The sequence below is a fragment of the Lolium perenne genome, chromosome 6 (assembly GCF_019359855.2).
Source record: "Lolium perenne isolate Kyuss_39 chromosome 6, Kyuss_2.0, whole genome shotgun sequence".
Taxonomy (NCBI): Eukaryota; Viridiplantae; Streptophyta; class Magnoliopsida; order Poales; family Poaceae; genus Lolium; species Lolium perenne.
The window spans coordinates 97193798-97220330 of record NC_067249.2 but is presented as its reverse complement, the minus strand read 5'-3'; the positions used below and the strand labels follow the sequence as shown (position 1 = coordinate 97220330).

At 45.6% G+C, this 26533-nt stretch overlaps 1 protein-coding gene and 2 long non-coding RNA genes across 3 annotated transcripts; 2 read left to right on the top strand and 1 right to left on the bottom strand.

Annotated features, from left to right (window-relative positions):
• The first annotated feature begins 515 nt into the window (after nt 1-515).
• LOC139831973 (uncharacterized) lies at nt 516-3063 on the top strand. The gene is made up of 2 exons (XM_071821367.1): nt 516-2785; nt 2893-3063. Exon 1 carries the CDS (start codon nt 848-850, stop codon nt 1730-1732), a length of 885 nt encoding a protein of 294 aa, XP_071677468.1. The 5' UTR covers nt 516-847; the 3' UTR covers nt 1733-2785; nt 2893-3063.
• A 10744-nt stretch (nt 3064-13807) lies between these two features.
• LOC127307386 (uncharacterized) lies at nt 13808-14285 on the bottom strand. The gene is made up of 3 exons (XR_007855505.2): nt 14183-14285; nt 14034-14109; nt 13808-13956 (listed from the first exon to the last, which is right to left on the bottom strand). It is a non-coding gene; the product is annotated as an uncharacterized lncRNA (long non-coding RNA).
• Nucleotides 14286-23473: 9188 nt separating this feature from the next.
• LOC127307385 (uncharacterized) lies at nt 23474-25875 on the top strand. The gene is made up of 4 exons (XR_007855504.2): nt 23474-24112; nt 24921-25014; nt 25109-25172; nt 25775-25875. It is a non-coding gene; the product is annotated as an uncharacterized lncRNA (long non-coding RNA).
• The last annotated feature ends 658 nt before the right edge of the window (nt 25876-26533 follow it).

The window sequence follows — 26533 nt, the reverse complement described above, 5'->3', positions numbered from 1 at the left end:
CTGTTAGTGTTGCTCTGCAAAATTCCTTCACATATCAGAGTTTCTTGAAAATTCCTTTATGTATCAGTTCTTGATATATATATATATATATATATATATATATATATATATATATATATATATATATATATATATATATATATATGGGTGGTAGCTATGCATATGCATCCAACCATTAGATCTTCTATAGGGAGTACAAAAGGAGCACACGGTGTTAGACCATTTGGTTGTCATCCGTTTTCGAACAGGCACCTCCGTTAGATAACCACACCGTAACTCTTGTAAATACCAAAACAACAACTAGCCACGGGCACGGTTTGTACCATAGAAAAAGCGTCGGACGGTTAAAATCCAAAACGTCAACCATACCACGGTGCGGATTGTACCAACAGTTCATAAAAACCGTAGCAAATTTTGTGCTAAAACAACAACCAAGTGATGGTCACGGTTGGTAGTTTTTTAGCTTACTACGTGTGGATAGCATCCAATGGCATCACCTTTTTTTCAATCCCGTGTACTACACCGCAGCCGTAGCAATGCGTTGTTAAAAAAAATCGATCTACATCAACATCGGCCTCCTCAGTTAAAAGCGAGGCCCCGTTGAGAACCCACACATTGAAACCATCGCAGTACCACTATACCTGAATAAGGAAGAGCTAAGCAGCCTCCACACCCGCGGCGCCGCGCGAATCTGCCTCTACTCCCACTACTCGCCTGCAAGCTGCTGCTGAGGCCATGGCACCACCGAAGATGGGGGAACCCGAGACGCGCTCGGCCGAGGTTTTCTCGGTGGTGCACGCAACTCCCGAGATGGTGCAGGAGGAGGCCCTGCTGGCTCGACCGCGACATGAGGGTCTCCACCGCCGACATCGCCAAGCTTGTCGCCGACACTGTCGGTGCGCTGCCGGGCCACATGGAGGTGGTCAGGCACCACCCGGATGCCTTCCTCCTCACCTTCATCCATGTGCAGGCCGGAGAGAGGGGTGGAGGCGGGCGGGTGCTTGGTTGTGGAGGGCTCGTGGCGGGGGCGAGGTCGGCCGGCGCCCGTGCCCGTCCTCCATCCGGCACGGCTACGGCAGCCGTTCCCGTCCACCCCTGCACGACGCCCGTTCCCCCGCACCCATCGCGAATCCCACCACGCCACCCCCACCGCGAATCCCACCACCGGCGACCTCCACCGTGTTCTGCGCCGGCAGGGAGGCCACGCACCTCCTGGTTCCACGCCGTCGCCGAGAGGCCGCGAAGCTCCTGCTCGTCGCGCCCCCAAGGTCGTGACCCTCCTGCTCGCCGCGCCGCCGCCGGGAGGCCGAAGCTCCTGCTCTCCGCGTTGCCGCTAGGAGGCTGCGAAGCTCCTGTTATTCGCGCCGCCAAGGTTGTGACGCTCCTGCTCGCCGCGCCGCCACCGGGTGGCCGGGAAGTCCTGCTCGCCGCGTCGCCGCCGGGAGGCCGCGAAGCTTTTGCTCGCAGCGCCGCCAAGGTCGCGTCCCTCGTGCTCGCCGTGCAGCCGCCGGGTGGCAGCGCCCCTGCTGTTCCCACGCCGTCGCCGGAGGCAGGGCCTGCTGTTCCCCACGTCTCCATCAGGAGGCCAAGCACCTCCTGCTTGATGCTTCTCTACTGGCTGGGCACACCTGGTCCTCTCGTGCTTCCGGCCATCACGGTAATGGCCGAGGATGGTTGGTGTTTCTCTCCCCCGTTATCCTCTTTCTGTCCCCTTTGTTTTCTTTCTAAGTAGAGAAGTTCAGCTATTGCTCGATAGGAATCACACAGGTTTTGGCAAGGTATTGCAGGCTTTCAAAACAGTGCCAAAAATCGGTGTGGATGATTCGCTAGTTCAGGACACTAGTGCAAAACACGGCTGAAATTCTATTTTTGGTCGTCTAAACTGTCCATGTCGGTGTCATGAACTGCTTCCTCCTCTGTCGAATTGGTCCCATGATGAAACGGGATTTTATTGGTGTTTCTAATCCCTTGTTGATTTGTGTGAGAATTTTGAAATCCATGGTCATTCAAATAACTGGTCCCGTAGAAATTTTTATCAGGATTTGCTTCACTAGGCGATGTTGATTTTGTTTGTTTCATCTGAAAGATCGAGTTCCCTTTCTTCATGGATTTCCCAAATTCTACATTTTTTTTAGAAATTCTACTTATGTTGTGTTATTTTCTCTTGCTGGCCATCCCTTACATGGGAGCAATCATCACCCCTCTCAACTACCGCTGGGTAAGAACATTCTTCTTCCCCTAATCTAATCAAGAGCATCCGTACACCATCATAATCTTCCAACTCGCTTCACAAGTTTTTGATTGCCATTTTGCTGAATGTGCTACTCTGAAGAATGGAATATTAAACAATGGGGTTCTCTTTCTTGTCATCTAGAGCTTCGAGGAGACAACACAGGCGCTAGTGCTTGTGCGACCATCGGCGTTCATCTTTGATGGAAGTTACAGCTCATGGGCGCTCCGGTTGATGGAGAGCAAGAGATTATCAACCATTGGTCTTTACCTCGCAATGGGGGACCTGTCAGCACCAGCGAACCTGCAAGTTTTTGTTTTGGATTATTATGCAGAGGATGAAGAAGATACATGTTTCCTTCCCTGTTTAGGATTGATCAGTCAGTTTGAAAGTAAACCTTTGCAGCATATAGTACTGGTATTTTGTAATCCTATGTATTCAACATATCATTTTCAGTCATGTCACTTAATCATGTCAAGAGAACTTACAGAGGAACTACGGTGATGGACCCTGTGTCGGCTCCAAGGGATGTAGCTTTGATATGCTTTACATCTGGTAAAAGATATGGGCTGATTCGTTACATTGATTTGTATTCATCGTTTTTATCTGCAGTTCTAGAGTATTTGCACTTTTTTTATCCCTGTATTGTTTGTTTATTGCAGGTACACCTGCATACAGCCCCTCTGTGCCAAATCGGAGGGATCTCCTCATGCTTGGTCATCCTGATGGCTGGAGGTGCCATGTCCTAATACCAATTTGACGCAAAATTGGCTACCGAAGCCATCTGGGAACGCAAAGTGCCTTTTTTTTAGAAAGTGACTTGTTTCATCACCGTTCCCGCAGTCATGGCTGACCTACTGTCCTATGCTCAGTAAGCAGTAACACTAAAGTACAACTCTAAAAACAGTACGTGCACAGTTTGTTGTTGAGTTTTTGAATTTGATCAGGAAAGACAAGATATCAGGGTGCAGGACTGTGACATAGATCCTCAATGGTGGTGAGGGGTTGTCAGATGAGCTCATAAATGGGGCGTCTCACTTATTCATTCTGCTACTATCGTTTCATCTTATGGTATTATCTTCTTACTATCGATATCGCTGCTTCACTTTATCTGCAATTTCTGCAGAATTATGTTTACCTGCAGTCATTTTTATGCTTACAGGCACTAAACTCTCTTATCTGCGTACTAAACTTGTTTTTAACAGGGATGAATGAAGCATGTTCTTCTATGACATTCATGCCTATCAACAAGCTGGAACTTCAAGAAACAAATAACATATCAAGCAACAAATCTGGAGGCATATGTGTTTGAAAACCACCTATATATATGATCAGTTTGAAGTGTGGTCGGCAATGTATAGAACTGATCATATATATGTACATGTGCTGAAATTTGAACTAAATGTTGGAAAGTTTTGAAGCCCCACACCAGCTGTATTTGTTCCTAGCACGGCTACTAATAAAAACGTTGTTTTGCACTCACTTAAGGGGACCACTAACGAGCCGGGATATAAGTGTGCATTCAGATTTTATTATCAACTGCATGTAATAAAATGCTACGAATATAACAACCGTGCCTTAAATAGTTTGGGCATTCAACCACAATTCAACAATTTAACCACGTACTACAGCCGCACACAGACGATAGCTCACTGGCAATGCCAGACAACCGTAGCCGTCGCAATGTGTGTTTTTAGAAGCAAAACAACAATGTGACTATGGTAGCTACTAGTACTTGCATGACAAAACCAGACAACCGTAGCCATCGCAATGTGTGTTTTTAGAAGCAAAACAACAATGTGACTATGGTAGCTACTAGTACTTGCATGACAAAACCAGACAACCGTAGCCGTCGCAATGTGTGTTTTTAGAAGCAAAACAACAATGTAACTATGGTAGCTACTAGTACTTGCATGACAAAATGCATACGGTATGGCATAAGCTACCGTTACCGATACAAATTGTCAAAAGAGGTAAAAAACGACAACTTGCACACGGTATGGTTACCGTGGCCGATTGATTTTGTCATTTCACTACCAAACATCTACACTGGCAGAGAACCAAAACACCGTTACATGAGATGACGGACCCTTTTTTTGATCTGCACCTAGAGAGAGTTGGAGCCCCACTATCCAACGGTTGCTATCCTATGCATAGCTACCACCCTTGGTAGAAAATCCGCGTCGATATATATATATATATATATATATATATATATACATAATGCATGTTCATGTATTTTTTTTTGGTTCTGCAATGGCAACGTTACATTTGATTTCAGTATCAAGTTAGTATCAGATTCACTAGAAACCTAAAAGGGCGTGTACCAGATTCACTCCTAAGAAAAACATCAGTTTGAGTTTATCTTAAACATACTCTTCCAGATTTTGATCACATCATGTTGTTGAATAATACAAGAAAACTAGATTTTCGGTAGCACATGCATCATCATTTCATATGTTCGTAAATGAGCACATACAAGTACGCACTCTACTGCAACATCTATTCAGTTTCGGCATAAGAAGTTGGTTTCAGGTTTCAATTGAAGTACGCATCTACTCAGTAATATGTGGTAGACGTGTTGGTGATGTTTGTTGTGCACCAGGTCTTTATGGTTACCACGTGAAAACAATGTTTTCCTCACTCTTTTCAGTAAATTTTTGCGATATCTTGATGTTTATTTGCTCGCATTCAGACATCAAATGTAGATCAGACACAGGTGCTACCCACCATCATGAAAAGTCCACATAATTAAAATATGGGGATGAACCACGCAACAGCTTAAATTTACATGGCGATGACGTCCACCATTATTACAAGTTTGTTGTATTAAAAGTTGGTTGTGAGGAGCTCGCACTGTTATAGTATTAGAATTTATCATGTTTGTCATGAATACGAGAAACAGTGGCAACCTTCATCGATTGTGCCACAAAAGACAAGTGTTAATCAAGGATGATGGGTCGGAGTATTTGTGTGTTTTGGTGTCCCAGTGCAACACACGGGCATTTTTACTAGTATATACCTAATAGAGTAAATTACATATAGGTACCACTTTTGGGGCAACGGTTGCGAGTAGGTACCAACTCTGGTAATTTTTTCAAGTAAGTGCAACTTCTGGGGCAGGTCGTAACAGATTGCGCAACTCTGGAGTTAAACGAGAATTAAGCGGGCGGTCCCACATGTCATAGCAAACGTCCGTTGCTGAGCCGTTAGGGCACGATTCGGCTCCATCTGTGGCCGTTAGGGCACGATTCGGCTCCATCTCTGTTATTTCCCCCCTTTTCTTTTTCGAGCGGTGGCGATGGAGGAAGGCGATGGCGGCGGCAGCGGCGGCGCTGCTGGCGGCGAAGGTGGCGGCGCAGGCGGGAGGAGTGCTGGAGAATGCGGAGTGTATGACGACGGGCTGGATGACCTGTGGCCGCCGGCCCGCGTTTCGTCGGCGGATTTCCTGGCCCAGATGTGGGAGGACGGAGACGACCCGGCGACGAACTCGACCAGGACAAGCAGCCACGCCGACGTCGGAGATGGGTAAGTTGCTCTACTCCATGTTATGTATCTTCCTCTCCACCCTGTAGGTCCAATTTTACTCATTTGGACATTTCTATTTGCTTTGTAGCCTAGATACTGAAGTTTGGGATGTGAGGATACAATTTGAGGATGGTCAGGATATGCTAGAGAACCAAATTTGCCGTGATGACCTGACTTACATGAAACTAGTTTCAATGCTTGAGCCCCGTGGCTATGGATTTGGGGATTCTATGTACTGTAGAATTCAAAGTGAAATCGAATTGGTTGAGAACAATGCTAAAATATATGAGCTGCTACTGCATTTTGATTCAACAAAGGTGTTAAACTTGACTGCTAAGAGGGGACTACATGGTGTTGATAAGAAATTAAAAAAAACCAAACAAGGCAGCACATCAGGGGATAATTGCTCTAGCATTGTAACTTATTCATCTCCAATTGTGTTGGATTTCAGTGAGCCACCTGTGTATGCCGTGGATGAAGATGGTCAATTGTTTAATAGCCAAGTTGGTAGTAATAATCCTGTTGGGCAGGGTTCACACAATCATCCTCAGTTCTATGATGTTGATGAAGATGTTGAGCTGTCAGATAGTGATGAGGATGCAGATGTGGGCACACATGATGCAGCATTTGACATGGGAGACTTAGCTGATTCTGTTGAAATCAGGATGAAGGAAAAGGCTGAAGCTGATGAGATCTTGGAGGAGATGAGAAAGCAAAAAGAGGATCCAATGTCACACTGCCAAGGTGATACAGATATTGAAGATTTGTTTGTAACTGAAGAAGAAGCAGGTGCTGAACCATGTACTGAGGTGCCGTTGAAGAAAATGAAGCTACCTGTTAAGAGAAAAGGCCCCACTGAAAGGTCACATTCGTGTGTTGTCGTCGAACATGTGCGAGACTTCATACCATCTGATGATGAGGACAAATGCCCTGGTTTTCTGCCTGAAGATGATGATGATGGGTTTCAGCCATTGTCGATGATTCTACCTAAAGGAAGAAAGAGTAGAGCAAAGAAGAGGCCACCTAGGGTATGGTATGATGAGAGAAGGCTGCAAGCACATGAGCAACTAGCAGAGCACATGTGTTTTACCAAAGTTGAGCATTCATTATCTGTCTTGGGCCTCTTTGCCAGCTCATGCTCCAGCCTCTTCTTTTCTTCCCTCAATGATATCACTTCTTGCTCTGCCTTCTCTCTCTTTGCCACTTCAAGCTCAAGGTCATGAGAAGTTATCTCTGATACATACTCCAGAGCATTGCCCACTTGCTTGTGCAACTCCATATTCTTCTGCTCCAACTCTTTTTTCTGTAATGTCAGTTGGTAATTCTTAGTGGCATACTCCACATTACCATGTATCCTACTGTCCCTCTCTTCATCATGCATGGCCCAAAGCTTGACCAAACTCCTCTGCAGTGGAGGTGGCCATGGCCCATCTACCCACTCAACCTTGTCACACATCTCCTCATCCTATATTATCAATCAAAATCCATCAACAATTATATGAAGGCAGTACCTATATTTTATTATATGAATGGAGTAGCTATATTTTATTATGAGGACAGTAGCTACATCCATCAACAAAATTGCATGTAAATACTAAAAAGGCAGTAGCTATATCCATCTTGTTATCCTAAATAGGCAGTAGCTATGTCCATGTTATTAAATTATAGTCATCCTACAAAGGCAGTAGCTTTATCCATCAAAAGGTGCAGTACATACTACTATAATTCTGTTCTTATTAAATTGCTTACTAATCTGGTCATAACAAACTAAGCACTGGTCATACTATATTGCTTCACTTATCTAAATCACAGAGAGGCAAGTGGTCATACTATATGGTGCTACATTCTCCGGTTATAGTACTATATTCTTTGGTCATACTATATTGTGCAACATAGACATAAGAAATTGCAATGCCTATATAAAAAATGCATTACAGTTCCCAACCTTGCATCCACAAGCCAGAAATCTCCTGCCCGTGTTCTCTCCTTCGAAGCAAACAAGCTTGTACATTGGCATATCATGGTTGCACCTCAAATCGCAATCGTCGTACCCGGTGAGCTCGGTGTCCAGAATTGTTTCTGGTATCTAAGAGAAGGAACAGGGAGGCAAGATCTAAGCTTCAATCCACAGGTCTATGATTCAATCGACAAATCCTAAATCGTACAAACCCTAACCCTAGTAAGTGACCAGGGAGGCAAGATCTTACCGGCTTGCGAGGGCTGAGGCCGTGGCCGTAGTCGAAATCGGACAGCAGGCTGTCCTTGCTGCTCTCTCCGTCATTCCACGACGGCATTGCGACGGCGAGGCGCGGCGGGGTGCGTCCTGGCGGCGCTCCAATCGACCGGAGCGAGAAGAGAGAGAGAGAGGTGGGCCGCGACTGAGTCAATTGGCGCACCTGGTCGAGTCGAACCGGCTCTCTTATCTGCTCCTGCCCTAACGGCTCATGAACGGACGTTTGCTATGACATGTGGGACCGCCCGCTTAATTCTCGTTTAACTCCAGAGTTGCTCAATCTGTTACGATCTGCCCCAGAAGTTGCACTTACTTGAAAAAATTACCAGAGTTGGTACCTACTCGCAACCGTTGCCCCAAAAGTGGTATGTATATGTAATTTACTCTACCTAATAATAAAGGAGCTAAGATTTCTGCCAAAATTTTCGTCAACAACATTTTTTGGACCATTTTACCCTCCCACCGAACCGCATAATACTCCAGATTGCCATAAAACGGTTCGTTGCTATTGCGCCATCCCAACCTCACGCAGCGGCTGCAAGGCGTGCTCGCAATCGCCCCGGCCAACACCTCTGCGCCCCGCCCCCGCCTGGTCCTCCCGCCCGTGCAAACCAGCGCCACGCGCCTCCAGCTCGCAGCTGACCCTACACCGCCGCCAGACCTGCACGAAACTGCCTCTGCCCGCACATCACGTGCCCGCAAGCCCCACGCCGCCCGCCAGCTTCATCCCGCACAACAACCAGCCAACCACGCCCACCTCCGCGCAAGAATTCGGCAGAGAAAAGGGAAACCGGCGTCGCCACACCGCCGGGTCTGGCGAAGGGAATCGAGTTGAAGCGGCAGGGAATCATGTGCGCCGTGTGCTCTACTAGCGGTGCCGGGGAAAGAACTGGAGAACTTTCTCTTCCTCTGTTCCTCCCAGCCAATCCGCGCAGCTCTGTCTCCACAGTCGCGGCCGCAGTCCTAGCCGGATGCGCTCTGGCCGCGCCCCTCTCTCCGCCGCCGACAAGGTCTCCGTGCTCCAAGAGCGTCTCTCCGCCGTCCAGGGCTCGCTCGGGCACGCACAATCCAAGGCCACGCCCGAAGCCGGCGCAAGGATGAGGCTAACACGCATCGCGACCCTGTACTGTACTTCCTGCTATGTTGGGAACGGGTAAAACGGCCTGTATTGCATTCTCCCGGCTTCGCCATGGGTTCATCGCTCTAAACAGGGCCATCACCCATCGCTGGGCTTTTTTGGTCAAAATATTGCGGTGCTGGCTCACGCACATACAATCTGCTTGTGTTAATAGTCCCACATCGCTAGCATATACGGATTTCCACCAGTTTATATGCCTCAATTTTCTGGTTATAACAAGCTGATTTGGAACCAAAAAAATATCTCCAAATATGGAGCGCAAGAATTGAAATTGCAAGCTGATGGCATGACGACGAATTTGGGGAAAGGAGTTTCTGCCCGGAGATCCCGGCGCGACCATGGTGGCAGGAGAAGAATGGGCGAGGAGAGAACCAGCATCGGCGGAGGCGGCTTGTGCGGCCGGCCGGCTTCTGTCGGAGTGTATTGGCGGGCGGAGTGGGATCGATCCTAGAGTCCGTGCTGGTATGCGCGTTTGGCATGTGTATTTAGGGAAAGCTGAGAGATAGAGATGATTCGGGGATGGGGGAGCTCGGGCTGGCTTTGCCGGTTGGATTTCTGGTCCTACTATTTTACCTTTTTTTCTTTTTAAATTATTTTTCCTAAAACCAGAAACTAAAATCTGATTAGGATCGAAAGTACCTTGCCTCAGAACGAAAGTAACTTGCCCATGCTCATTCGTTTGGTTCGCTGAATTATACTCCCACCAGGGGAGGGGCATAAGAGCATCTCCAGTCGCCTCCCCAAACCGCGCCGGATTGAGCGTTTGAGAGACGTGTTTTGTTCATGCCGCCTTTGGGGGACGTCGCTCCCCAGCCGCGTCCCCCGAACGCCTCCCCCAAATGAATATTTGTGCACGAAAATAAAAGTTTTCATTCAATTTTGATTATATATTACAAAGTTTGAATAAAAACGGCTAGATTTCATCTAAACCTAGACTACTGACCGTCCGGCGGTGCGTTCGACGGCCCCGCCCCGTCGTCGCCTCCCCTACGCCGCAGCTCCTCCTGCGCGCGCCTCCTCTCCTTGCGTTCGGCGCAGGCCAGACGGTGCCGCTCCCGCCGCGCGTCCTCCGCCGTCCCCTGCTGCGCCGCCTGGAGGGAGAGCTCGATGGCGCGACGAATCTGCGCCTCTTCGCGGGCACGGGCGTCGTCCTGGAGCTTCTTCTCCGACTCGAAGAACTCGACGAGGGCGCGTTGCTGATCGGCCGTCTCGTCCGGGTGCGGCCCGTCGTCGTCGGACCACTCGAACTCGTCGTCGTCGTCCTCCACCTCGGTCTCCTCCGCCTCGGCCTCCTCCTCCTCCATTGGCGCCTCCTCCTCCACACCTGTTGGCGCCTCCATCATCGCCGCCGCCAACGCGTCGGCCTCCGCCGCCAACTGGTCCGCCCGCCTCACCCATAGCGCCGTCAGCGCCGCCTCCCGCTGCCGACGCTCCTCCGCCGTCACCTGCTGCTGGCGCTCGATCGACTCACGCCGCCGGCGCTCGATCGACTCACGCCGTTCACGGTACAGTGCCTGCCGCTCATCGCGCTGGCGCCGGCGCTCATCAGCCCACCGCTGCTCCATCTCCTCCCGGTACCGGCGCCGTCGCGCCTCTTGTCCCGTCGAGGCGTCGAACGCCGCAACGGTGTCGCACTGCTGCTCCTGCCACGCTGCTGCAATCGCGTTCTCCTCAGCTGCGGAGGCAGGGGCGTAGAACGCCGCGTGCTGCGCCTCACGCCGCTGGCGGGCTTCCTCCTCGAGTGCCTCCTCCTCGAGTGCCTCACGCCGCTGGCGGGCTGGAAGTGGAGGAGACGGCGGTGGAGGGAAGTGGCCATCGCCGGGGCGGTTCGCCATTGCCACTGGTGGTGGAGGAGATGGCTGTGGAGCGACGAGGGCTGTGTTTGTTGCCGGCGGGGTGTGGTGGCTACCATTGATGAGCCGGGAGACCATTGACCTTCTGGTCGCCAACATATCGTCTTCGTCCTCTCGGTCGGCCGTGGCGGCGAGGGTGAGGATGATGTTGGTCCGGATCTTACAAATGGTGTCGGGGGATCCCGGAGTCCCCGAAAACTGTGACTTCTGCACTGAATTCGAAACAACGACAAGTGGCCACCCCTATCTTAGTCCACAAGCTTGGCCCAGCTACGCTCAAGTATTGTCATCTCGAGTTGGTTTGTCCGACATGCGAGGTTCTTCTTCAGCACTGGTGTTGTGGAGTCCGCTGTCTCAATGCTCCAAGTGCCCCCACCCTCCGCATTTGGAACGACTGCACCTAGCAGCAGAGCACAAGGATTCGATCGCGGACCGACGCGATATCTTTTGGGGTACAATTCTTGAAAAAACAAGGTTATGTGTGTACATATTCGTGATCCGCTTACGGCCTTTTTATAAAATTGTACCATCTGCATTTTTAATACAGGTTCTACAAGTCTACGGTACTAGAAGTCGGTGCAGCGAGAGCGTCACAAGTTAATCTTTTTAGAATTAACATATTTTATCGTTGATTGTGTTCGAATGTTTTCCTCCCGGTGCAACGCACGGAAGAGGTACTCGGCGACTAGCGACGCGCAGGTGCTGTAGACTGCTCGGTATCCCCTGCTGAGGCGCGCGGTCCTGCGGAGACGAGCGCAGCTACGGCTGTCGAGGCACGCCAGCTGAGAGGCGATGTAGGGCGGACCACCAGCAAAGTGACCCGCAGCCTCTCCCTGCTGCTGCTGCAAATCTCCGCCACATTTAGCCACGCATCAATGTGAGCTCGGCTGCAGCAGGGCTGGTGGCGCCGTCATCTTCACAACCAATTATTCTGGATGGAACAAATTGAGAATTTTTCTGGACAACCTCGGGCCATTCTCATCCCTGATTGCCCTTTGGGATTGCTTCTTCAACTCGCATTGGAGAGGAAGGCCAATCGATGCCACACACGGCCAGAATTAATGCTGTTTGGGGGAAATGAGGCAGCTTGGTGGGGATTTGTATCCCTGTTTCACGGCTGAGGTGTTGGGAAGAAGAAAAATCCAGCCGATTCGTAGACCCGGGCTGCTGGTGCCGCTGGACGCTGGTAGGAGTCGTGCAATCTTATGTGGGTGAGAATCTTCTCGCGCCAGACAACAAAAGACAAACACGGTTCGGGTTTGGGCTAGGCTGAGACTTTGGTAGGTCCCACCCACCAAATATTATATTTTTACTTTTACTTAGGATATCTTCAGCGGGCCGATCCAAATAGTTTTGGCTGTCCGTTTCGGTCCGCGTGAACAGACGGACAGCCCGTGCCTTCTCATCTTCGGCATGGACGAGAGCACGAGGCGTGCCGTGTTATCCGCGGCCACCGGAATTTCATGCTCGGCGACGACGTCCCCGACAACGAGGATGAGGTCGTCTACAAAGACGATGATGAGGACGATGAGGAGGAGGATGACAACGAGATGGAGGATACGCCTCCAGCCGCTGCCAAGCAGAAGGCGGTCCTCCCGGACGACTACCACGAGGATGCGGCCACGGCCGCCGCCCTGGTCGTGTCATTGGCCGAAGAGGAGGCCAAATGGTCATGGCTAGGGCTGGAGGACATCGTCCAGCTCTCGGTGACCTCGTCATTTGCAGAAGCTCGTGAGCAAGAGTGCCGACGCCATGTGATAGGGAAAATCTCACAAGCGGGTTCCGTTCCTGGCGCCTAGGGTTGGATACATGCAAATATCGACTTGGGCCGGATTAGGCCGGTCTGGCTCGGAGTAGACTAGGGCCATTTTCTTTTTTCCATTGTTTTATATAAAAATAAATGGAATAAAACAAAGGGGTTTGAGGAAAAAAGAAAAGGATAACTTTTTTAATTTTTTTGGCAAAACTTTGTGACATATTAAATTTTTTTTACAACATATCCAAAACAATATTATTAATTTATTTTTATCAATTAAGATATGAAAAAAGGAAGAGGGATTTATAAAACTCAGTAAAAGAAAATAGGGTCTGAAAATTTTAATATGGATTAGCAAAAACATGTAAAAACATGCAATGTAATGACGTAAAAATAAAATCACAACCAAGCCTAACTAGGGTATAAACCGAATTGTTATAGCGATATAGTAATTATTAACGATTGTTCGAAATAATAGAGAAGCACAAAATAAATGTATGATACATTCACACATTATAATTGCACCCAATATCATCTAACCCGGTGCTACCCACGAGGCATATTGTGATATAAAATTAATGTGAGTTGTACAAATGTTTTTTACTAAATTTAGAACCTTTAGAAAAATATCATGTGTGTAGTAACTGTAAATTTGTTTCAATTCATATATTTATAAAATTTAAGAATGAGGCGCACCATCATTACCATCTTGCGCTATTACAAGTGGATGCATGGACCGGCTTGGAATGTTATTAGCTACTAGTAAGCGTGCACGTGCAATGCACGTCTTGTCCTATGTCATGAAAACATATATTGTGATCGTTTGTCATGTATTTTACCGAGCCATTTATGCCTAAGAGGTGTGAGAGCGCCTAAAACACACAATCTACACTTACATAAAATTTACAATCACATAAATGTATTTAGAATTAGTTGTAAAAATACTTTAAAACATAAACTAAGCAACAATATGTATTATGTTTCTTCTTGAAGGTCCATCTATGTATTCTTGATACATGGCGAAATATGAGTGACAAATAAAATAACTAAGCAACATTGTATCTTCTATTTATTCGCGGATGACGGTTCTTTCTTGAAGGTCCACTTTTTTATGCGATCAATAAGGCTTCGTGCAATGGCTGGGATATTGTTTAAAGCTTCATTTGCTTCATACTTCAGGATGTGAACCAAAAATCGCTTCCTTAGTTGAAAACCGTCCTATATATGCATTATACAACATTGTTATAAAAAAACATGTGCAAAGTGTATGCAAATGAACATGTGTAAATACTCACCGTGGGTACTGGAAAATGTAGCAATCCATCGTACCATGAATGCATGAACTCAAAAACCAAATAACCCGACAGAGCACTGCATGCATATAATGTTACATTGCGGGTCGAATAAATACGTTAAGATTGTAGCACATTGTTAAGATTCTTACTCGTCTAGATTTGTTGGAACTTTGGGAGCCTTGCAACCCCATTTAGTTATGTCATCCTTTGATGCAGGGTTTGCAACTTCGAGGGCAAGATTAAAATTATCGGCCACATTTTTGAGTATAGTCTTCGCCAAATATGGTATTGGAAGTGGGTCCAAAAAAAAGATAACTTTTTTGTGCCGATCCAAGACGAACAACTGGAATAACCCAACAATATCCCAAGGCAATAAAATCTGCACCGATACATTTAAAAATATAGCAATCATTATAACAGATAATTGACTCTTAAGAATGAAGGATTGAATTCTTACCATATTGCATTCAGATATATGATACTCATTGCTGTCAGGCCAGCTAAGAAACAACTGAGCCAACCGAGCAACATCAGGATAGTCACTACGACTTGGATCTCGTGCATATTGAGACATCAACTATAATAATAATAATAAAAATCATTAGTATATGCCACAAATGAGTCACATATAAATAGATTTAGTATGTAGTTATAGTAACTTACACAGAAGTTCAAGTCCATGTAGTGGACTGGGACATCCCTAGCAAGCTGGATGTCGTGCCACGCCAGTATCCGTACAGCCATATTAAAGCAACTAAAGTCCATATTTTCATTCATTTTTGGTATGCTACTTATTTGTCTTAAATTAAGACTAATAGGATAAGGACTCGAACTTTTAACCCATTCGGTCCTGTAAAATAAGAATTATGTCAATTACAATTACAAGTATGCTATCGCAATTTATTAGAACAATACAATAAAATGAAAAAAATGTTGCTTACTCTAGTGAAGGGATATCATCAACTGTGCTGATGTATAGACAAAGTTCATCTATTAATTCCTGGTCAGTTGGATTGGCAGATGGTAACAGAAGCAATGATTGCGAGATGAACCCAATTTCTGACGCTAGTTTCGATGTTTTGTTGTTTTTAGGAGGTCCATCCACAATGACACAATCAGTAGGATCAAATGTATGTTCTTCATCATCTTTCAAGTCTCGATTCCTTATATTATCATCGTTCAAATGTGAATCCACTAAAATTACGGCTAGTTTGTTTCTAAAATCTGTCATATTGACCTATTAATCAAGCAGTAAATAAAGTTAGTTTTCAAGTAATAATGATACAACCTGGAATAAGTATCGCGATATGGAGCAAATATACCTGTTCAGGAATGTCGGATAAAATATCCCCCGTGAAATATTCCATGAAATTTAACATCCATAGACCACACGATGACCTGCATGATTATAATTTCTTAATGATACATAAATTAGTATTTACTCAATAAGGATAATCATTCCTCACCAAAAACGACCTTCAAAATCATTAAAAATGAAAATTTGAGGGCAATTTTTTTTTCTGAATTGTAGCAGAGACAAGAGCAGTCCACGGCCCACGGCCCACGCACACCCGATGGCCGACAGGCCCGAGATTAACTCGCCGACCTCACTCCTTGTCGTCCTCTCATCACCGTCAAAAACAGAAATTCGCACACAGTACTCGCTGGCACTCCCCCCGCCCCCACCCACCGCCATCGACCGGACCCCCGCTCTCCTGCCTCGCCGCCGATGGCCTGGACGGCAACCTCCTCCGTCCTCTTCGTCCAGGCGACCTGAAGCCAACGGAAGGCCAGGGCACCCAGCGGGAGGGGCAAAAGGAGGTGGATGGGCGCTCCCCGTCTCCACTGGATCCGCAGCCGCGGCCACCCGCCTTCGCCACCGGGGCCTCCCCGTCCCTCTATTAACCATGGGTCCTCTTCACTCGGCGGAATCTGAGCGGGGGATGAGGGTGCTGGAGGTCTACGTGGGGGCGCTGAATCGGGGGCTCGAGAAGGCCATCGCCATCGCCGGCGCCAGGTATCCCCTTCACCATTTCCTTCCTCGCCACAGTTTTTTTTTTACCTGTGCATGCTAGTTAAAATATGGAATACGTATAGGGTGAACTTATTTATCTTCTTAATACTTTGTAATAGAGTTCCAAATTCGTGAATTCTTACTGCCACAGAATATTGAGAAAACAGATTGGCAAGATAAACATACTACAAATGCATTAGAAGATGACAATAAAATTTAAAGAACAGACATGTATAATGTAACTGCAAGTTTGCAATACAATATTATTTGTATGAACAAAGGCTTAACACCGTGCTTTTATATATAGCGGCATTACAACAATTTTCTTTTCCATTACTTGGTATCAAGGTCGAATATTTTTTGCTTGTGTGACGTAAATGTGTGAACTGAACTATGAAGTAACTAATCTTGGTTATGAATGATGTCCTTGTATAGTTTATTTTCTGTAGGGATGGATGATGAGGACGATCCATCAGCAACTCTTGATCAGGTCCTAAATGACACAAAGAGGGTTGGTTTCTTCAAAGCATATGTTGGTGCGGTGGCAGAAGCGATAAAGTAAGCCTGTTTCTGTTTGGCCCATAACTGGTACCGTGTAGTCAAAACAAGTGATGCCCACTAATTTTGATTATTATTGACGTACAGGGATGGTGCCGATGTTCGTGGATACTTTGCATGGTCATTCTTGGATAACTTTGGGCAATGGGATTCACCAAGAGGTTTGGGCTTATCTATGTTGATTACAAGAACGGGCTCTCCCGACACCCTAAAGCATCAGCCATGTGGTTCTCACGCTTCTTGAACGGCGAGGCTGCTTACAACAAACCTGACACAAATTAAGCCCGCTTTCACCAAGGTGCATTAAACTTTAGTTATTTCTAGCAATGCTATATCTATCCAGTATTCACATTAACTTTCAGAACCGTTATTTGTTGGTGTGCCATGCTGCATGTATTTGATCCAACGTTTACTCAATATAATGCTTAAAAAATCACGAGCCCTACCAATATGTTAAGGCCTTCTGGGTTCTTCTCAGACAATGCTTCATTGCTGATAACTTACACATCTAATCTGAACCCCACCAATATGTTATCTTCAAAAAATAAGCAGTAATTTTGTATGTAGCCGTTCGTAGACCCCAGTAAGCAATTACCAAAGAGGAGGTTCGTTTCTGTTTGCAACTGATGCAACTACCTTTTGCTACAAGGATGGCATTGATGTTTGTAGATAGTTTGTCATTCCTTGACAACTTTGAGTGGACTACAGGATACACCAATAGAGGTTTTATAGTGTCCATGAATTGGCTTTTGTGACATCCCAAAGTATCATCCCTGTGGTTATCACGCTTATCATTGAAAACAAAGCTGGCATGAACTGAGCCACCCCTCAACAAGTAAATAAACATTACACAGAAATTGTTTTCCCTGTTGTTGTATTATACTGCAACTGACAGCGTATCTACTCAAAATATAGTTGTATCCCATCTCTGATGCTCTTTACAGCCTGTCATTGATCCAATTATTATGTTTTCTGCGTAAGTGCTGCTGATGTATTAACCGTGTAGATTGGGCCTTAATATGTCCCAATAGTTACCAATCACCGGAAAGTTTATTTCTGTTTTACTTAAGTTTTCACCAGGGGAGTTCAACTGTCTAGGGTAAAAAAAAATATGAAAAATGGAAATAATCTGTTGATGAGGATGGTGAATCTTGGCCTAGCTCCTGGTACTGCCGAGTTCAACTTTGTTATTTGTCTAAAGAGGGAGCATTGTAGGATTTAAAGGCTTTGATAGGAGAGCCCGGGATGGCCTCCTCGTGTTTATATTTATGTTAATTAACTTTGCCATTTATATTTTTAGTTTGGCTGAACTTCCAAAAAAAGGTGACAAATATTTTTTCAGCCTTTACAATGCCATTAAATAAAACTCCATGCTCGAAGGTAAATGATTCAGCTAGAATACCTAAAAAAAAACTAAAATCACATGACATTAGTGTGATCTGCACCGCGGAGATATAAATATTCTTTTGAATTTGCATAAGTACAAGCCAAAATAGATGAAAAGGGAGCAGTTTCAGAAAAAAGACAGAGTAGGCTTCAGACAAATTAAAAACATCGATAATAGCCAGGCCAATGAGACAAAGAACATGCTTCCATTAACAAGATAGGATGCTCGTATAAGCAAGCACTGCAGTATTTACAAAACCTGATATTTCCTAGTGAAATACCGAGACGTCAGATTCATCATCCAGGACGGTACCATAGTAAGTTAGCGACAATGCGTACTCACATCCACTGAACAGGAAAGATACTTTTTTAGTGCAACATAGATCACATATAGTGCTTTACTACGGATAGGACACATTCCAGGTAGTCGTCGGCCCATGGTTCAGGCAATACGAACTTCGGCGGAACGAACGAAGTGAGGTCACCATCTCATCATAAGCAGGTTGAGTAATTCAGCACCACCCAAGACAGAGAAAGCTCTGTCCAAGAAAGAAATTTTGTGAGGTGAACAAACCAGAAATATTATTTTGCACAACCATAATAAATTTGCTACTGAAATGTACAATAATATAATAAACGAAATGAACTCAAACTCACACATGCATTTGTTGTAGCATGTAAATTAAAATCCAGTTTAATTACACCAGTACACCTCTTTAGAATTTTATAAATCTTTCAGGCATGTGGGAAAGCTCCTATGTCATAACAAAGTCATAGAACTGTTGAAGCTGCTGCATAACATGAATATTCATAGATCCGAAAAAGAGAAATAGCAGTATATGAGAAGATTAAATAAGAAGAAAAGGCCAGCCAAAAGGATGAACAAACCTGTTCTATCCCTCCAATACATCCCTGTACACAATGTTCTTTGTGCTTTTTCCGGTGGGATCTATGTCTATATTTGGCTTGGCCAAAATCCGAGTGGTCTGCCTTGACACACCCCTTGAAAGTGCAACATAAAGTTGGCCATGGGAGAATACGGGCTCTGGGAGGTAAATTCCAACAGTTGGAATAGTTTGCCCCTGGGCTTTGTTGATGGTCATTGCAAAACTCAACCTGATGGGGAATTGTTTCCTCTTAAACTTGAAAGGAAGTGAAATATCCTCCGAAGGCGACAAAGGGATCCTCGGTATGAACACTCTATTTCCAGCATGTTGTCCACCAACAATCTCGGCATCGATTGAGTTATCCTGGAATGCTCTAATCATCAGTCTTGTTCCATTGCACAACCCATTGTGCGGATCGAGATTCCGGAGAAGAATGACGGGACAATTGATTTTGAGTTTCAAATCATGCGGGGGCAGGCCATTTGGAGTGAGAGAGTTTAGATAGTCAAGTGGGTAGTTATTTCGTGCATCATCCTCGACAGAGTCAAAGCTATAATAAACTCTTTCTTGGCCAGGAAACCTACCAATCATCTTTTTATTCAGATTGTCCACATGCTCATTCTTGGTTGAAAGAATGGCACGTGCGCTCATGTATGAGCCAGATGTAGCATTATCATGAAGCGACGGGAAGACATCTTCAATAAGTTTATCTACTGGTTCTTCGGTGGCAGTCCAAGGAATAACAATGTCATCCGGAAGACGCACGTAGTCAGCACCAATCGTCTCTTCTGTTCCATTACCTATTCTTAGGAGGTAATTGGAGAACCACTGATCGGTTTGTGCCCTCATATTACGCGTGAGGCGTATTTTCCTAATCTTCTCCCATAAATAAGACCTCTGTAGCGTAGCGTCAGTGATTTGAGCTCTTGTACCACGTGTTACAACGGGAAGGACCTGCCTAAAATCCCCTCCAAACACCATGACTTTTCCCCCGAAAGGCAAAGCTGATCCCATGATGTCCTGGAGGGACCTATCTAGCGTCTCAACAGTTTGACGCTTTGTCATGGCAACTTCATCCCAGATTATTAAAGATGCCCTACAGAGCAGCTTTGCGGTACCACTCTGCTTCGTAAAATTGCATGTGCTACTATCTGTGAGCCTAATCGGAATTTTAAACCTGGAATGAGCGGTGCGCCCACCAGGCATGATCGATGCTGCTATGCCAGATGTAGCTGTAGCAATAGCTATTTGACCTAGAGAACGGACCTTTGCAAGGAGTGCTTTGTATAGATATGTCTTCCCCGTGCCACCCGGACCATCAACAAAGAAAATCTGGCCCTTTTTGTTGACAACATGAGAGAGGATTTCATCAAAACCAACACGCTGCTCTTTGTTAAGAGATGTAAACATGTTTATGTCTTCTTTGTCAAAACTAACCGACAACTCCTCTTGTACCTCTCTCGAATCTCCATTGGAACACTCATCATCCACCGGATCCAAATCTGGGAGGCCATAACTGCCAATATCTTTTCCCATGGAATGCACCAGATCCCTAATGTCTCTAAGGACCATCTGCTCTAGTGCGACCTGGTTGGACTGGTTACGACGGTAGTCCTCAGACATTGACTCAAGGTGTTTCTCCCACAATGATCGGATTTGGGTCACCTCGCAGAACACCAGAATAGTTGCAAAAAGCCTTCTTAGAGCATACGGCATTTGGAAAGTAGCTGCCTCAGTCAAGCAGTCATCAAGTGACTTGTCGGTCTCTATGAGACCTCTTCGCTCACATGATTCTCTAAAATTCGAGCACATCCTGCCATTTACAATTTTCAAATCTTTAAATGATGTTGCACCTCTCACATGATTCATGATCACTCTAAGAAAGTACCTCTCACCTTCAGCAGGATGTGCATACACAATTCTTCCAATATGATCCCGCCCCTTTAATTTTCTTCTTTGCCACTTCTTTGTACCTTTCATCCACCGGTAGAACTCCGAGAACTCTTTGTACAAGAAGTTCCTCGCATGAGGATCCACCAGGTTCATCTTGAAAAATTCAGTGAGCATGGTACTGGAAGAAGAGGGCCGATTGACGACGTCATCTAGATTATCGCCCTCTTTGAATGTGATAGGCTGCATATCTTCAAGATGAAGCTGGAGTTGGAGAACAGAGGGAGAGACACCGAACATTGGAAAACCGCAAATCCTGTGGATAGACTCCTGTGGCCCCACGAACCTAGCATCTCTGTATTGTTTAATCTCATTGATTACTTCACCATCATTCTCTAGTGCTGGATCGACTGAGAATGAGGCACGATCATGTCCTTTGTAGATGTACTTGAATAAATATTTCACTGCCTTGATGCTAGAGCAAGCTTCAACATTGATGTGACAATTATACCGCATAAGCAAACCAGGGTTGTATGGGACAACCCATCTATTATCCAGCTCCGCTCCTCTGACCTTCACTTGGTGACCATCATGCCTCCTCCTATAGATAGGATAGGAGTCCTTTCCTTGCTGCGTAGCATCAACAAATTGCCGAGGATAGCGAAATCGACATTCACCATCTATCATGCAAGCACAATTTTTCCTAAGAGCACCACATGGACCATGTAGCATATGTTTAACCACCAGAGAGTGCAACAGAGGGTACTTGTCCTTGTTAGGAAGTTCTGCTGATATCACCTTGTCGTATCCGTCTAGGTTTGTTAGTTTTCTATCCGAGCGCATGATCAAAAGCATGTGCTCATGTGGCAACCCCCTTTTTTGAAACTCGGTAACATGGACATATGCAGCAACCTCTCCAAAGTACCTTTTTTTGATCAAGAGATCCTTCATACTTCGCAATTTGGCCCTGTATACTCTCGCCACAAGGTCTGGACGGTCTTGTGGTGTCTGCCCGGGTTCAAGTCTGGACGTAATCTCCTCCCAGTGCGGATTGCAAGTCATTGTGATAAAGTAATCAGGCTTCCCAAACCGCTGGACTATCGCCATCGCATCAAGAAATCTTCGTTGCATGTCTCGATCACCTCCTGGAAAAGTCCGCGGCAGCACGATTCTCTTACCAACCTGAGAACCACGTGTCTCACCAGCATCCATGACGTCAACAACACCCTTAAGAAATAAATATATCAAACCATTATTATGCGGTAATTTTAAATGCGTACCGGCGATGCGCTCTCTTCCTAGGAAACGGAGAACATTATGATACCTGGTATAGATCAGCACGAATGAGCTTTTGATTCTTAGGCTTTGAGAAGAAATCAAGTCTCATAGTCTCCATCTTGATGTACATGTCGACTGCCCATTGCTGGAAACCGCGTGCACCGAACAATATAATGTTAAAAAGTCCTTTCCTGACTTGTAGCTTGAAGCAATAGTACTCCCTCGCGCTCACGAACTTTCTGGACCCTCTGGTTTCATCATCATGCTGGTCCTCTTCATCATCTGGAACATGGATTAAAAATGATTAATGGGTGATCTACACTAATAATGAATAATATGTGTAACTTGTTGAAAGCACGGGGATAATTACCTCCTTCCTCATCTATGTTCTGTTCCAGATGTACATTTGAACTCCGATCTTCACCTTGCCAGTCTTTAAGTTTCGTGCCATCCTCATTGTCCTCTTGAGCGACTTTAGGTGGTGTCTCATATGGTATCCGACGATTCCATCCCGTCTCCCCTCTCGGGAAGAATAATGGATACGCCAAAGGATCATAGCAACCATAGTAAGCTCTAATAAATATAGGACGGTCCCCTTTGCCATACACGACAACTTGCCTATCAAAAGTGTTCTGTGGGTCACTCCCTTCAACCCACATTGCGGCCACCTGGGAAGCAGTTGGGGCGTTGTACCTTCGCTGGTCCAGTCTTATATCCGTGTTAAGGGATATCAATATTCTTCTAGATTCGGAACAGATCCAATTCTCTTAAAGGTCTGCACATATGGGTTGTCCTCCAGTATCTCCAGAATCTTCCGTATGATATTGATATCAAGATCTGGAGATCGCTTCACTCTATGTTCCAAGGTATCATCTGTATCATAGAAGTAGAGCTGGAGATTTCTAGGCCCTTGACCACCAGGCACCAGATCATCCATCTTATAATACATTGCCCCGTGTGCTACAAATGTATACACACCGGTTCTCGCCGCATTGCTGACCTTCTTATCAAGGGTGACTCCAAGTCTTGTGAAGGAGAAGTGGGTGTTGAAATACCGTATGTGCTTTCTGAAATATTTTGCATCAGCATCGACCTGACTTGTAAACAGACGACGCAACTCTTGAGGAACTTCAGTGGTAGCTATGTTGACTTTTCCTTTTCTGCAACAGAACGCGGGGCCCTCATATTGTAGCCTCATTGCTCCACAGTGGACGCAGTCATTTACTGGCTTCAGAACATGATGCTTCTGTGGTAGATTATGGTACACGTAGTCATAAGGATCAGCATTCTCATTCTGTTTACTCGGGGGAACAGCACTTGTGACTCGCCATGAATCGAACACGTCGCCTGCCAAGACAAAACAAGCAGTAACAAATTAGATGGAGAAAATCTAATATAATATAAATAGGAATAAATTAAATGCACCAAATTTACCTGTTCCACGAAAAAGCCTGCACTCATCGTCATCATCATCATGTATTGTTTGTTCCTCTTGTATATTATCTATATCTATTTTGAAAACATGTTAATTTTATTGAACCCATTTGAACCTGGCAACATTTGTATATTTGAAGGTTTTATGAAAAGCCAGCACTATTTTTTTTCATTTTACCTTCAAATATAGAACCATGTTCAACCGGCTCAAAAATGCTTGTAGTACAGTCATCATCACTGTTTGTGTCTCGAAGATCTGCAAAAAAAAGCATAAACAAGTCTTACATATTGGAAGTTAATGGACAACTTTTGCACAGCGAGTACTAAATACCTGTTTGATTATTTTTAGATTGTTGTGTTTGTATGACGGGTGTGCACCATCCGTTGATGAAGGGTGACTTGTGTTCCTGGACCAATTTCTTATACTCACGGTTATTGTGCAACCATACGTCCTTCTGTCCATCCGTCATTGAGGTGTACCGTTCCCTTTCACGCTGTCGCTTTCGCTCAGAGGATTCAAGTTGTCGTTTCTTCTCAGAATATGCACATTTTTCAGCGAAGCTCTCTTGCCAATGCAACCCTGCAGATGTGGACAAATTTTGCCGATCTTTGACGGATCTCACATCTCCCAGGTAAGTAAAATTACTGTGTAGCCAATCAGTTCTACGTTCGCCGCTCATAACTGAATCACTGCATGCCGTGGTAAGATCGTTGGTAATGCCGGAACCTCCATATCTAATCCCCCCAGTACCTACAGTAAAATATGTAAAACAGATAGGTTGCCCAGTCAGATTATGGCAATAGGTAAAAACCATAGTATTGAGGTTGTTAGCAGGTGTATCCTGAGGAGTGCATGTTCCTGGTAATATACCGCATTCACCAGGATCGGTACTCTCCGGGGTTGCATATGAACGTAGCCCTGCAGCCACACATGCTACAATTAATCCATATACCAGTTTTATAACGTTGAGTCGAATCAGGGCTATGTACCATTTGCATCTGTCTTGGTTATGTTGCTCAATGGGATATGCTGTGAAACCAGTGAGGGCACCGCTGTTTTTTCAGACAATTCTTTACAATTAACACCACTCTGGGCTGCAGCCATCTTCTTTTGCTGGCGGGATATACGCTGTCTCTGTATGTAAACCGCCTTTTGCTCGACAGACAATCTAGAATACCAGCTTTGGCCACTTAGATGTGTTTTGCCTTGTTGAATCTGTTCATCCCGATTGTTTGTAACTGGCCCAGAGTTATCATAGTGCAAAGTGGACGTGCCCTGTTGATCGAGAGAAACAGTACTGCAACCCACAGTAGACTCACCACCTGGACAATGCAAACATTGGTACAAATAAGATTAGAGAGCAACATATCTATATAGTAAAGAAAACATGATGTCGCGTACTATCATACCTGCTAAATGGTGGAGTGAACCATCTCCAGGGAATTGCGATGAATCTGATGAAGTCATGTCAGATGCATAGTTATGTCTGCCAACAGGAGCCACATCTACAAATTCAGTTCAGCTAAAAAATCAGTACGTCATATTGCATACATATATATAGTTGCATTACAAAAAATATGACACAAGTTCGGAGCACATGACCTCGTGCAGGTGTTCTGTTTTGCAGCTGGGTGAATCCAGATTGTCCAGTACCAGGTGTATGACATACTGTGCTATCGCCAACTGTAAAGGTCGTTGTCTGTTTTTTAAGCTCCCGTGATTGCCGTCTGCGTTTTGAGATTTCCTCTTTATTTTTTGCATACCACTCTCTCTTCCTCTGTCTCTCGGCCTCTTTTGGATCTGCATGTATGGCATATGTTTCTGGAGATTAGTACATATATATTCCAATGATAAAAAGCGAGTTGAACGCAGCCACTTCCTTAATTCATTACCATTGTTTTGCTCGTTCGTTATGTCTTGAAACGGGGTGCGCTCGGAGGATGACATGTCTGCAAAAAGATACTGTTGATAATGTCAATAATGTGTTGGTAAATCCATTTGTAGCACAGTGATGGAAATTGCATGAGTTCAATTTTAATAGCAATAGCAATGTTGAACCATTGGTGTATCTGAGTTTCTGGTTAGAAATGGCCATCACTCAAACCTCTCAGCTGAAGTCGAGTCATTCTTTAAATTGATAAAGCATCTGTTAGCACGAAGATCTGAAGTTTTGATCCTGCCTATCCTAGTACTGAAGTTTTGCAAGTAATACTGATTACACTGTATCAATTGGCATGTATTTCTCCAGTGAATTCCTATGTAATGCTTTCGTTCCTTTTATTTATTGTTTCAGGTTTTGAGGAGAAAACAATATGCTATGATCGTTGCATGACTATGACAGTTGCATTAGTGAAGTCGAAAGCACGGTTGAAATCACCTTGAAGAATCGGAGAAGCTGGAACGTGCTGGAGATGCCCTTGGATAAGCCGGACGTGCTGGAGTTGCCCTTGGAGCAGCTGGACGTGGTGGACGTGTTAGATGCCCTGGGGGAGAGGTCAGATGGGTGCAGATGGAGGCGGCGACCTGGGAGGCAGAGCAAGGCGCCGGCGGCGTGCAGTGCGAAGGCGTCTGGCAAGGCGAGGTTGGACAGGGCGCCGGTGGCGTGCAGTGCGAAGGCGTCGGCCAGGGCGAGGTCGGAGAGGGCGCCGGCGCTGTGCAGTGCTAGGCTAGGGCGACGTCGGACAGGGCGTCGGCGGCCTGCAGTGTTCAGGCGTCGGACAGGGCACCGGCAGCCTGCAGTGTGCGGCCGTGTGCGGGGGGCGTCATTGGCAGGCTGGTGGAGAAATCGTGCGCAGCGGTTGTAATTTTCTGTGTCTTGCAATTTTTTTCGGTCTCCTGTTGCTCTGTTTTGGGTTAGACCAAAATCGTGCGTGGGACGTGGGAGTTTGGCGTCTAACAATGTTTTAACTTAAATCTGAACCGTTCAATACTGTGAATAGACGGTGTAGATGTTCTGGATCTGCCTCTCTGTGTCTTTTAATAGTAGTAGTGATGATTATGTAAATACGAGAAAATGTGATGGTGACAAAGAGAAGAAGTGTTAACACTGATG

Coding starts and splice junctions, on each gene's coding strand:
- LOC139831973 (XM_071821367.1), top strand. CDS start 848: ATGAGGGTCTCCACCGCCGACATCGCCAAGCTTGTCGCCGACACTGTC.